Source organism: Pinus tabuliformis, chromosome 1_1, assembly GCF_031772625.1.
Source record: "Pinus tabuliformis cultivar Carrire ecotype Pingquan chromosome 1_1, CPIR1, whole genome shotgun sequence".
Classification (NCBI taxonomy): domain Eukaryota; kingdom Viridiplantae; phylum Streptophyta; class Pinopsida; order Pinales; family Pinaceae; genus Pinus; species Pinus tabuliformis.
The window spans coordinates 396,337,927-396,352,958 of NC_142297.1; the positions used below are offsets into that span (position 1 = coordinate 396,337,927).

At 39.1% G+C, this 15,032-nt stretch overlaps 1 protein-coding gene across 1 annotated transcript; it reads left to right on the top strand.

Moving 5' to 3' along the window:
* Positions 1 to 2,234: 2,234 nt before the first annotated feature.
* Positions 2,235 to 3,050, top strand: LOC149213299 (uncharacterized). The gene has a single exon (XM_089388966.1). It carries the CDS (start codon positions 2,235 to 2,237, stop codon positions 3,048 to 3,050), a length of 816 nt encoding a protein of 271 aa, XP_089245092.1.
* The last annotated feature ends 11,982 nt before the right edge of the window (positions 3,051 to 15,032 follow it).

Sequence of the window (15,032 nt, forward strand, 5' to 3'; positions counted from 1 at the left end):
ACAGTAGAGAGGACCCCATCATATGCAATAATAATGTTTTATTATGATTTTGTGAAAATTACAAGTGATCGGGAGCAAATGCTCCACCGGCGTTTTACCCGTGTCATTTGCCAATGGGCGCCCACCTCGTACACGCCTTGCACGGTGGTCGCTCCCCACACAATCCACACTTCATCCAAACTCCTTGCACGAGTCGAGCGGGCGCGCCTTCGTGCGGCCCTCCACCTGAACTCCTTCACCCAAGTTTGTCACACTGTAGGGCGGGCGCCTTCGTGCAGCCCTCCACCCGAGTTCACCGTCGGGCAGGCGCTTTCGTGCACCCTCCACCTGAGTTCACCAATCGGCGGGCAGACGCCTTCGTGCAGCCCTCCACTTGCACCTCCAATCGACGGGCGGGCACCTTCGTGCAGCCCTCCACCTGTATACCCGTTCACCAAAACTCGTGCGATATCCCGTGTCCGCTTGCTTGATGAGCGGGCGCATAACCTGCGGTTATCAGCGCCTTCACTGCGACTTACTTCGCACCTCCACGAGCTGCTCGATGAGCGTTGGATGATTGATCGAATGTGATCGAATACCAAACCTCCCCAATCGCACCATGTATTTGTATGGCGGGTGGGCGAGTCGTGCCACCCGGCCGATTCGTTCACCTAGCTCGGCCGACTCGCCTTCGGTTTGTAAAACTTGTTCCATATGTTGGTCAACCAGCCCATCACACGGGACCACCCCACCATCACTCGCCTGTTTCACAACTTCGCATGGTTCTCCGCGGGTGACTCGTTTAGCCTACCCGCGTATAAACATGCAATCGAACTTCGCCCACATAACATGTCTCGCCTGTGTGGTCGCCTTTCCTTTGTTTCGTTCAACTCGTCGAGTTGGTGGGCGCGCACGTGCCACCGCGGAGCCACAGGGCGTTACACACAGTGTCGAATCCCGATGACTGCCACTATAATCGCTAGGAGGAACCGCTTAGCCCATAAGAACGACCCCTCGAGATAAGACGAGACTTGAACCCGTGACCTGCACAACAACACGAACGACTTAGCAGACTCTTTGCTGGCCACGAGACCAAACCCCTAAAGACTTATAAAATTATAACTTTCATTTCAAAATAAATCTTTAAAATAATTCTTAAAATATCAATTTATTATAAACCCAAATGAAAATTATAAACATCTACTATAACCATTTTTAATTTTTAATATATTTAATCTTTTTAAAAAATTCAAATAAAAATAAAAATATGCACATTAAATATATTTTAAAATATATAAAAAATTATATTGAAAATCAAAATTTATCTAGAATATTTCTCTTAAACAAGAATTCTCTCCCACGATACCACAAAAATACTACAAAAGAAAATGTGAAAATGTTAATTGTATAAGGGGGCATGTTGTTTTTAACCCTTTAAAGGATGAAGTTAAGGTGGAGATACGTTAATATGACTCAAGTTTAAATTGAACCATTGAGTTTACAAAACAAATGATTTTGATGAAGTCTTTACAAGACTTGATATTCGATATGACGTTACTATGTTTAGCAATACCCATTGAGTCAAAGGTCAAAGGTTCTGGTTTTTGGGATTTTTTTTTCAAAAGTGAACTCGGCGGGTCAAAATATTTATGTATTTTTTTTGTTCATTGAGTTGAAAGTTTCATTCTCTAGATTAATAGAAGGGATGTATTTTTTTTGTTAATTGAGTTGAAAGTTTCATTCTCTAGCTTAATAGAAGGGATGTGTTATTGTATTAGTGTGAGTTGACACAAGTATATTTAAAATTATTTAAATAATAAGATGGATTATAATTAAAAAAAAAATAAATATATATATTTAATTTGTTTTATTTAAAAGTATAAAAAATAAATATATATATTTAATTTGTTTTACTTAAAAGTATTATAAAATATGGTTTTACTTTCACTGCACTTGTTTTATTGGTTGTCAATGTTACAACCCAATACAAAGGGTATATGGTAAAAATATTTCACTTTCACTTTTCCTTATAAATAAAATATTTCTATATCCATATGTCATATCATGATTTTATATCAACTTTAAAAATTCTTTTAAAGTAACAGAACTGGAGCATTTTTTTAAAATGGTTTACAACGATGAGGGATTCTTGGAGCTCTGCAACCCTAATGACCATGCGGCCATGAGGTAGGCAGCGCGGAACACCTCGAAAAAACCAGCGAACAGACAATCAGAAGTGGACAGACGTTATAGAAATGGCAGAGGAGACTGGGAGGGGTGAGATCCCCTCCTATAGGGATGCGACAGCGGGAGAAGGAACTAGTAACAACAAAGAGAAAGCTGCTCAAAGGCCACTAGGACCTGTTCTGGGTGCACGTTGGCAAGCAAGAAGCAAAGGAAGATGTTTGCCCTGTGCAACGAAGAAACCGAGGTTTGTCATTCCAATGAACAAATTGGAGAGGTATAGAAGCTACATGAAAGATCATGCACTGATTTGCAAGTTCATCGGAGTCTGGCCCTCAGAAAAAGAACTGACAAGATGGATTCAGCAGAAATGGCAGCCACGAGGCCACATCGAACTGAAGCTGGGAGCACGCGGCTTTTTCACGGTAATCTTCTCAAACCTGCAAGATAAAGAGAAAGTGTTTGAAAACGGTCCATATTTCCATAATAATGCAGGGTTATTTATGAGGTATTGGGAGGAATGCTATAACCCAGACCAGGAAAAATTCCTAGCAGCACCGGTATGGGTCAGACTGTTTGGACTACCTATGGATTTTTGGGACCCAGAGATTCTTGAAGGAATAGGAAACACCATAGGAAGTTTCGTAAAGATAGCAGAATCAACAAAAAGAGGGAGATACACCTCGTATGCAAGAATATGTGTATACATGAACATAGCAAACCCTATACCAGGTACTGTCGAACTCGAGTATCATGAGGAGATCTGGCAGCAGGCTCTGGACTATGAACACATACCATTTAGATGCAGAAAATGCCATGAATATGGGCACCTATTCAAGGAATGCCCTCTAAATGCAGAGGAAGAAGAAAGAAAGACTAAACAATAGAGGAAAACAAATGAAGATGAGGAGGGGTTTCAAGAAGTAAAACACAAGAAGCGACCTACCAAAGAAACCCAACAGAAAGGTAGGAAAGATCAGCCAAATACAAGTCAAAAGACGAATAGGTATGAAGCATTACAAATAGAAGAAGGGGAGGAGGAGACCAGAAAGATGGATTACCAAGAAGGGACAGATCAGGAAGGAGGAGGGGAAAAAACGGAAACAAAGGAAAATAAGCAGAAAAACCAAAAGGAACCAGAAGAACAGGGGACCCAAGAAAAGGAACCACACCAGGAGTATGAAGTGATGGAAGTAGATATAAATAAAGGGGAGGACGCAACATCAGAAGAGGAAATCCTAAAAAATCTACTAGATAAGTGGAAGAATTTGGATGAAAGGTTTATACCAGAGGAAGATAAAAAACTATACAAAGATATATTCCAAAAATACAAAGAAAAGCAAGAAAGTGGGAAAACAGGGATAAATGAACAGCTAGGAATACAGGATAATAACCAGGAGTATCCACAAAAAGGGAAAGGGGGGAAAAAAGAGGAAGGAAGAACCTACAAGAATCCATTCAAATAATGGGTGAAATGCTAGTTAACACAGGAAGAGTTGTACCGCTTTCAACGGTCTTCCACCAAACAACCCAACAGTCTCAATGATTATTACATCCTGGAATATAAGAGGGCTTAACAGCAAGGGTAAGCAAAGATACCTGGCTGAGAGGATTAAAAAAGAAAAACCTCAGATAATGTTGCTGCAAGAAACAAAAATAACGGGAGCAAAGATGGAGGAAATCCTACAGAAAATTAAGCCTTATTATGAAAGTATGACAATAGATGCAAAAGGGAGTGCAGGGGGAATAGCAATATTATGGAACCCAGTAGAAGTAATGGTAGACCTTTGGATAGGAATGTGAAGGATTCTATCAGGGAGGTTCAGAATGGTAGGACACAAAGAGTGGTTCTTGGTATCAGCGGTTTATGGACCCCACATACCGCTTGAAAGAGAGACTTTTCTAACACAGCTGTGTCGAATGGGCGACCTACACACAGAAAAACTCTGGGTGATAGCAGGAGATTTCAATATGATAACAACCATAGCAGAAAAGAAAGGAGGATTGCAACGGGAAGATGCAGATATGGAGAGATTCAAGGAAACCCAGACAACCCTCCAATTGATTAACATCAATACTATTAATGGCAAATATACCTAGAACAACAGACGAGGAGGTAGTAGGCAGATAGCATCCAGACTGGACAGATTCTTAGCCACATAACACTTCCTAGGGAAAGATATATTTTATGAAGCAACGATCCTACCGTGCCAAGGATTGGATCACTAGCCAATAAAACTGGAAATTTCCATGAACAAACAAAATCAACACAAACCTTTCAGGTTTGAAGCCTTCTGGCTAAGAGATCCAACTCTTGTTGAAAAGATGGAAACCTGGTGGAAGAAAAGCGAAGGAGTAATACAAGGCAAGAACAAGATGCACACACTCCAATTGCGACTCAAGGAGCTGAAAAGTGAGATTAAGACATGGAATAAAGAGGAATTTGGTAACATCCATCAAGACAAGGAACAACTCCAAATAACAATGCAAAGGATACAACAAAAAATCATAGAAGAAGGAAGAACTGAGGAGAGAGCAAAAGAAGAAGGGGAAGTGCTACTCAAACTGGAGGAAAGGAGAAAACATGAGGAAATCTTGTGGCACGAAAAGTCAAGAGTTCAGTGGTTAAAAGAGGGGGAAAGGAACACAAAATTTTTCCATTGAGCAATGCTGCAACACAGGCAGCAAAGTAGAATCTTGTCCCTAAAAAACAAACAAGGTAACAGAGTTATCCAAAAAGAGGAAATGGAAAACCTTCTAATCCAACATTTCAAGGGCATATTGACAGAGTCGCAAAGCAACCGAAATGAAGAGATAGCTAAGATAAAACAAGTCATTCCAAAAAAACTAAGTAGGGACCAAAACCTTGTGCTGCTTCGAGTGATTTTGGAAAAGGAAGTTGAGGAAGTAATCAAGACAACGGCGAAAAACAAAGCCCTTGGGCCAGATGGTTTCACAGTGGATTTTTTTCAAGCAACATGGAGGTTCATGAAAAAAGATCTTGTTAATGCAGTAGAAGAATCAAGAAGCCACAAACGAATTCACCCAACATGGAATGCTACCTTCTTGGCCGTAATTCCAAAATTAGACCAAGCAGAATAACCCCATAACTTCAAACCTATAGCTCTATGTAACGTAATCTATAAAATCATGGCTACCATAATGGTAAAAAGATTACAACCTCTGCTCCCAGAATTGATAGCAAAAGAACAAACAGGGTTTGTGAAAGGTCGTCAGATAGTGGATGGGATTGTAGTCGCGCAAGAGGTGATCCACTCCCTCAAGAAAACTGGAAATAAAGGAATGATGTTAAAACTTGACTTAGCAAAGGCATATGATAAACTCAGTTGGAAATATCTACAAGAAGTTCTGCAAGCCTATGGATTTGATGAAATATGGATTGCATGGATTTTGTCCATGATATCCACTCCTAGTATGTCAATCCTTCTAAATGGAACCCCAACGGAAACTTTCAAGCCCACTCGTGGCCTAAGACAGGGAGACCCTCTATCTCAGTTCTTGTTCATCCTAGCAGCGGATGGCCTAGGTCACTTAATCAACGACAAAGTAAGAAGAGGATAATTAAAAGGGCTCATCTTATGGGGAGAGGACTTAACTATCACACACCAACAATTTGTGGATGATGTGATGATGTACAACCAAGAAACCATTAAGGAAGCTAAACAACTCGGGGTGATCCTAACATAATTCAAGAAAGCTTCAGGAACGGAGGTGAATAAAGAGAAAACTGAAATCTTCTTCTTCAACACACCAAGAGTGAGTCAAGCCTTTCTGGCAAGAACTTTGGGGTTCCAAATTGGGAAATTCCCTACAAAATACTTAGGAATTCAACTGAGTGATTAGCAGAACAGAGTAGCGAATTGGCAAGGAGTGATAAGGAAAATTCAAAAAAGGATGGAAAATTGGACATTTAGAACGCTCAACACACCGAGCCGCCTCATACTCCTAAAATCAGTCCTCCAAGATATGCCAATCTACCAAATGGAAATTCAAGCAATCTCGAAGACCATATGTCAGAAAATGGTGCAAAATTTTAAAAAATTTCTATGGCATGGGGAAAACAAAACAAAAAAATGGGCGTTTCTTTCATGGACATGGTTAAGCAATTCGGTTCAAGAAGGAGGTCTGGGACTTAGAGACCCAAACATTTTGAACCAAGTCATGGGGGCGAAATTATGGTGGAGATGGATTCAAGGAGGGAATGACCTCTGAAAACAACTGTGGGATCAAAAATATGAAATAGCATGGACCCCGGAAGGTAAAATCCGAACACTGACAGACAAAAAGGCTCAACTATTTGGATCCTAGCTAATATGAACAGAGCTCTGATAAGAGACAACGATTTCTGGGAAATTAGGGAAGGAAATAAAGCAAACTTCTGGCAGGAAGGGTGGCAATAGAGAGGTATCCTGAGTCAAGTTCCTCAGCTACACGAAGTACAACAATATACAATGCAAATAGTGGAAGACGCAGTAAGGAACTACTGGGTAGGGGACCAAAACAACTACTCGAGACAATGGAAGAGGAAAAGTGATTGGCCTGAAGCCCGAGAAACAGATCAATGGAATACATATCACAAAGAACTGGAAACCAGGAAAATAGCTATCAAAGAAGGACCAGACATAATAAGATGGGGCAAACAAATTAAAGGCATGTTTACAATATCAGAAGGATACCACCTAAAAACAAAAGAAGTGGGCAATGCAAACATGGAAAAATGGAAAAGAATCTGGCAATTAAAAACTTGGCCAAAAGTGACATTTTTTACCTGGACAGTGCTACATGGGAGAGCCCTAACTTGGAATCAGATAAGATGGAAAGGAACGCATGGACCCTCACGCTGCGCGTTGTGCCAACAACAAGAGGAAACTAGGGAACATGTTGCTAACTCCTGTGATGCAAGTAACATCTTGTGGCAAAAGCACCAATAAATCTTTGGGATTACATAAAGAAAGCTAGAAATCATTAAAACAACAATTGAAACATGGAGTAGCAAACCGTACCGAAATGTAATCCTTAACCATGCTTGGAACTTGTCAATTGGATTCTTCCTGTGGAATCTCTAGAAAGCCCGAAACAGGGTAATATTCAGAACAGATAAAAATGACACAGAGGAAATCTGGAACCAAATTATGGGGAATATAAGGGAAACAATAATTCTGGGAAATTGGACAGAGGAAGACTGGAAGACAGAAGGCATGGAAACTAGCATCATGGACCGAATGGAAATTAAAGTAAGAAATATAAGTAGCATAAGGAAGATACAAGATGTAAAATAGGTAAGAGCGGAAGAAAGTTATAAGAACCCCCCCCAAGGATTCACAAAACTAAACTTTGACGGGGTAGCCAAAGGCAACCCAGGGGAGGTAGGGATAGGAGGGATATTCAGAGACGAAGAAGGAAGGATCATAAGGGTATATGCAATGGACTGTGGCATTGCTACCAACAATGAAGCAGAATACCATGCATTAAACAGAGGACTGGAGATAGCGATACGAGAAGGATACCAAAGATTGCAGATAGAAGGGGATTCTAAGCTGGTCATTGACACTATAAAACAACTACAACAAGGAGAAAACGCAGAAAAACTAAGCAAAAGCTGGTGGACGGCGTGGGTAATTTCAGAAGTCGAAAAGAAACTTCAACGATTGGCATACATTATTGTGTCCCATGTGAAGAGGAAAGGAAACGCCCCAACGGATCTCCTTACGAATTAGGGATGCCAAAACAGAGAGCACCAGTTAGATGTGGGAGAAGTAGAGCTCAACAAGAATGAGGAAATGAACCAGATAAAACAGGCCGTCGAGGCAGATCAGAGGCAACAAGAGAACCCGAATGACGTCGAGAGGAGGGAAGAAAGACGAAAGCATACGTAGGTAGATCAACAAAGATCATCCATGGAACAGAACAGAACGGAGGAAAGGACAGAAAGGACAGGGATGACGGAGGAGGAAAGAGAAAGGATAATCCCGAGAAGCGTGGGAGCAGAAATGGAAGGAGGTGGGCACAGGGAGAACAGGACAACAGGATTGAGAAGAGACAATAGAGGAGAGCCAGATGGCAATGCAGAGTCAGCAAAGGGACGACAAGAGCAACCAGGAGAAGATAGTCATAAATGAAGCACGAAGGACAAGACATTTGGGCAGCATCCCAAGGAAAGTGGGACAGAAAGCGCGCCACGGATCGTCGGAAATGGAGACAGCTGGAGGTAAGGTTAAGACAGAAGAATGTTAAAAGAATAAAGTATGAGGGAGTCCATGCATGTTGCATGTGGACGCGGGAGAAGGAAGGTGGCGAGAGAGAACGCATCGACGGCCAAAGACAATTGTAGAAGAGAGAACAACGGCTCCAGACTGACGGGTATGTGAAATCTTCTCCCCTTCACTTGGATAAAAGTTCTTGCATGAAGCAAAACATAGGCATGCAGATAGATAGGAATAGTCTGCATCTCCCCAGACTCAGTTATCAAGTTAAGATAGCTTGGGTCGGGAGAAAACCCTGCGACTCCATGGCTGGAAAGGAAAATTATAATAGTAATGCAAAGGGTTCACAGGAAAAGAAGGCCCCAATATTCCTTGACCCCTGCAACAGATGGGAAGGCCCTGGAATGCCAAACCCTGAGATTATGCCCTCGGTAAGGCGAACCTGGAACACCCGTGTGAGGAAGAAGATACCTTCCACAGACTCTCAAGAATTGAGGAAAAATCGGGAGGGGGACCCTGAAGCTGTGGAAATCAAAACAAGAAGGGGGTTAGGAAAACCTCGGAGAAATGGGAGGGGTATGGATTACAAGGCAGCCTGCGCGGCCTAGATAAACTACACCAATCATAATAAAGTAATCCTTATCAAAGAAAACTTGGGCCAGGAGAGCTTTAGAGAGGCTTTGGATATGTATTCACGAGTTAGACACAACTCGGAAGAATCTAGGAAGAGGGGTGGTAGAGCTATCCCCTCCAAGTATTTTTCCCCAATAGATAAAACTGACCATTGTGTTTATATTGTGATAGGGCTAAACCATAGTGAAGGGTCAACTGTAACCCAACAAGCAAACTTGAAGGACCAGGGCACCAGGAAACTGCCCAGCAGAAACATGGCGCCCGGGAAAAGCAAAAGGAATGTCAAGTAGGAAGCCGAAATAAGCAGCATAGGCCAGAAAAAGGTAGAAAATCTACAGATGAATAGGTAAAGGAACTTGTGGATGCCTACATGAAAGCAAATGTGCAAGAAATTCGGGAACAGATTTGGAGTTGGGAACGTGAATTAAGACAAAATCTTCAAGGTAGAAACCTTCCCCTGCATGAGTGGGAAGAAATGATACATGATCCAGGCACTACAAATGGCAGACAATCTCTCTATACCAGAACTCTGCAACTATATTGGATCATGAAACACATAGTTGCTCACGCAATGACCCTCTGTCAAGAACACATGGAAGGAGAAGTGGAGAACTGACAGGAGCGAAATAAAGAACCAGAACAGGTCAACTGGGAGATAATGAAGGATTTGGCAACCATCCAGATCCAAACTTACAGGAACAACCTCGCTTTGGGCCGCATTGAGCAAACTCTGTCTGAGCTAAAATGGAAACTGTTTCAGCAGGGACGAGAACTCCCAGGCCCAGGGGTAAAGCCGCAGAACAAAGGCAAGCAGATGATGACCCCGGAAGAGCAGGAAACCTTCTAGATCGCCTCCTTAGATGAGGAGTAGTTGGTTTTTAGTTTTGTTTACAGTTTTTGAATGTTTTTGTCTAAAAGACTAGAGAGAGGTACTGGGGAGATACAATTGTTGATGATGAACTTATTTAAGTTTTGGAATGGATACAATGTTGATTGATGGCCACCTGGTTTCCTTCGGGTAGGTGGCTGGTTAATCGATGTCTTGGGACTGTAAATTTTGAAAAAAAGTAAATATAGGAAGTACTACCTTGTTTACAAAAAAAAATAAAAAATATTTTAAAGTAATTAAAACAAAACAAAAAATGAAGTTTATATTACTTATATTTTCATATTTCAATTGGATATGTAAATAAACCATTTTAATATCTATCTTTTACTAATTTCTTTTAATATCAACTTCATATATATATATATATATATATATATATATATCTATCTATCTATCTATATATATATATATATGAACAATAAAATATTTCAATGTGCAAAGAGAAAAAGTAGTTGAAAGTAACATTAAGAAGAATTTGTACATGGAAGCCAATAGAGTCCCCAAAATTGCTTCTAACTCTAGTCATAACCCCCACCTTTGGTTGAGGCAAGGTTGGTATAAGGATATTCAGGCTCGACCATGAGGGCATAAAGGAGGAGATCATCTCGGAGAATAAAAATAACATTAAAAACACTATTATTTCCAAATTCAAGGATAAATTGTAGGATGACAAAGAGTTAGAAGCAAAAAGAAAGCTAAGATACTATAAAGAGGTGATCAATCTCGCTCTTGCTAACCAAAATTATATTTTTGTCTTTACAAGTGCTAAGAAGAAAATGAACATTGCAAAGATTAGAACTGTTTCTCATGGGATTTGGAGTGAAATCAGGGGTTGGTCTATTCCCAAAACACCTAGGGATGAAAGAATTCACCCCCTCTAAGTCGATACTAAAAGAGTTGAAGATGAAGAACACTTTCTTTTGGATTGCTCGACCCTTACTAATATCTGTTGTCCTTTTCAAAAATTGCCACAATACCAATCTTGTTGACATGTTAAGTTAACAAAACTACAATGATCTTGGAATGCTTCTGTCCTTTCTTTTTCATCACAATAATCAAATTTAAAAAACCCTAGTTAATCACTTTCTTTCCTAAGGTCCAATAGATCATATTAGTCTTTTGGGGTGTTAACCATCATCAATTAATTCAATTCTTAATATAAGATTAATATGTGACATTTAGAAAATATTAATAGCAATTAAAAAATTTAATGTGCATCATAAATAAAATATTTCAATATATAAAATTAAGTAATACTGAAAATATTTAAATATATATTAATAGAAAAAAATTGATTTAATGTGGACAATCTGATCCACAAATAAAATATCTCAATGCTCATGTTAACTAAACTATTTCAATGTTAATAATTTACATATTGTATATGGTTTAAAATAATAATAATAATAATAACGATAATAAATATAATACAAGGTAATTGAAAATTTAATTTCTTATTGTTATAGCATTTCAAGTATTATTATTTTACATTTTGACCATTTTATTAAGGTTTAAATATATATTAATAGAAAAAAATTAAATGTGGACAATCTAATCCACAAATAAAATATCTCAATGCTCATGTTAACTAAACTATTTCAATGTTAATAATTTACATATTGTATATGGTTTAAAATAATAATAGTAATAATGATAATAAATATAATATAAGGTAATTGAAAATTTAAATTCTTATGTTATAACATTTCAAGTATCATTATTTTACATTTTGACCATTTTATTAAGGTTTGGTTTCGAATGGAGCAAATATTTGTTTGAATTGTATGCTTAAGCTATTTTATTCCATGTATTCAAGGGGATGAATCTATTAATGAATTAAAAAATACATACATACATACATACATACATACATACATATATATATATATATATATATAGAGAGAGAGAGAGAGAGAGAGAGATGATCATCTATCAAGTCATTAGAGGGATGTAATCTTTGGAGGTGCAATTTCTAATGTTTTGCACCTCAAGATGATCCCTCTCAAGTTTTACCAGGTCCATGGTTAAGGTGGATCAATACTGATTATTTTCCTTGAAGTAAACAAAATATACTTGCTAAGATGTAGGATCCCAAACGACAAATAATTCAATAGTTTCGACACTTTACAGTGTTTTAATTAAAATTCCTACAACTAAAAGCACGAAACATAAAGGGATCTGAAAAATGCAGCCACTTATTCTATAAATAACTAGAAAATTATTACATGCCAATATAATTAATAGTGAAGCCCTTACTAATGGCATGCACAACTTCTAATCAAATGACTCAACTAAATGCTGAAGCACACTTGTGAACCCTAGATGGCTCCACCAGATAAATATTTGATCCAGGTGGCTCTAGAGACCCTTAGAGGTCAAAGAGGGCTTATAATCGCTCAAAATTGAAAGTGTTCATATTACTCTCAAACTAGGACCAGATGAAAGTTCTCGTCGCTCTAATTTTGACGGTGCAAACGACACTCAAATCCGAGTTCCTATGAAGAAGATAGAATGGGTCAAAGTTGACAAGTGGGCAATGTTTAATGATCCTACAAATTAACCAAGACCCGTCGCATGGAATTCGGCCACCAGGCGGGTGAAATTTTTGCCTACTTAATTTTCCCATATTTACGACAAATTCAAAAATGACCATTTAATTTTAAAAAAATAAAAATTATTAAAAATGGGGGCGACCGGGGGCAAGCGGGGCCCGCTGGACCCACCGACCCCCACCAGTCAAATTATTATATAATGTATTTGGGGTGGTAGATTGCGAAAACCTGCCAACCGTGGATATCATTTACAATATTACAACCATAGGGTGCGGCACCATGTGGAGGGGAGTCGATGGGGGTTGAACCCTCCTAGCCCACGTGGGTCGACCCCATTTAACACTAACTCCTGAGATGTATTAATCGCCAACGCGGAGTCCATTACAACAAATACAGAACAAAACATAACGTTGGAGTTATATGTAACCGCTGACGCCAATTAAAATGTTTATGTCGCGTGTTAAAAAAATATTAAAAATTGTTTTGAAGTTAAAAATCGAATGGACAAGTTTTGAACCTGACACACTCCCCACATACTCCGCCAAATTTACCGTTAGGCCAACAAACGCCTTTGTAACGTCCATCCACAAAAATATATTAAGCTAGTACTTGCCCATTCGACCACCGAACGAAGAACCGATGGAACTCAAAGAGGACATACAACAATGAAACCTTGACATGAAGGCCGAGGCGTAACCTTGCCCAGGAGAGGGTGTGGAACCTTGACGTAGGAGGATGAAGATCCATGAAATATTTCTTGGGAGGTAGAATTTCACTTTATCAGAATCATGTCAAGTTTATAGTCAAATTTCACGAAAGTTCACAAGGAACGCAATGGTGAAGTTAGGTTCACCATATGCGCATCAAATTTGTAGGCACCGTATGATGTGGAATCTTTGAAGAATATCGAGGAATCTAAAAGATTCCCTTGGACGCTGAAATTTGCCAGATTCAGAATGAAACCAACTTTATACTTAAAAGTCTCAGAATTCCACAAGGATCTCAATAGTGAGAACAAATTTTCCATTTGACAAGCATATCTCCAATCAACCCATGGAGCAGAATCTTTGGAGAATCATGGGAAATATAAACGAGTCTCGAAGGCCTAGATGTTGATGATGTCAGAATTTGACGAATGGGTAGTCTATTTTACACTATTCGAAGCCATAAATTCAGTGGTGTAGTTAGTTTCAATCACTGATCCTTTAATGTTTCAACGATCTTCAGGAGTGAAGGTACATGAAGTAGTCATATTATGTTTCCTTTCATTATTGTTGAGATGATGTATTATTGTTGAGATCCTTGTTTAACTATGTTGAGGGGATATTCAATGCCACATTATGTAGAATATTTTTACTTTGTCATGCTGAAGGAAGCCCATTTTGAGTGAGAGTTCATGTACGAAGAACATCTCGTGGAGAGACAAGCCACTCTTGTTGAGGGTATATGTCCTTTTTATGAAAAAGAATAGTCCATGTACATCATCATCATTTCCAACATTATATGAAGCGACCTATATCATCTTGACACCGGGCCCATAGACGTGACCTACACTGGATGAACTACGTTATTAAATGTGTCGTGTTCTTGATGTGCTGATCATTGTCACATTTCCTCTTGTTTAAACATGCACATCTGGTTATTTATGCTCTTTTAAATGCAATTCTAACAACATCACAGAAGTAAAAGATCTTGGATAATTCCTCTAGCTGAAGAAACCCGGATCAAGTTAGGTATCAAAGCCATCTTATTGTTGATGTGAATTGCGAGTGTGAACAATTAAACGTGCAACAATGGAAGATGACAAAGAAATGTACGAGGCCTTCCTAAGGATGTCCAAAATGGTGGAAATAATGTATGAAGCCAATGAGAAGAGAATAGAAGAACGAGAGAAAGAAAGAGTAGAGGACGATGCTCCATCTACCCCTTCTAGTTAACATTCATTGCCTTCATCGTATTCTCATCATTCAAATGAGGAGATCAACTAGAGCCTTCAAGCAGAGAATGTTGAATTGAAGAGGATTTTTCAAGAAGAGAAAGAGGAGAAGCAAAGACTGCAACTCTAGTGACGAGCCATAAAAGAGGCCTTGGAGGAGTTGAAGCTCAAAAAAGGCTTAAAGAAGCCCTCATCATCTGTTTCAGAATCAATAGTTGAGGTAAACAATGTTGATTGTTCTTCAGTTTCATCTTCACATGATGTTATTTCTGTTGGAAATGTAGAAGTACCTATTACATGAATTTCCATGAGACTCCTTACCAAGATGGGGTACAAAGGAGGAGGACTTGGTGTTAATGGCCAAGGCATGACTCATCCATTAGATGTCGTGCAAAGACCTCAATTCAAAAGTTTGGAATACACTGAAGGAGAATGCTCAAAGGTGTTAGAAGCTTCCAATACGTTGTTGAAACCATTGAGGAAAGAGAATGATTGGAGCACATCACCGCCATCCCATGAAAATGCACATTGCAAAGAAAGAGTTGAGGAAAACTTTCATCGCCATAATTGCACCAGAGACAACTAGGAAAGGTATAATAAGTCTCAGTATTCTAAAGTTCATTTTGATTACAATC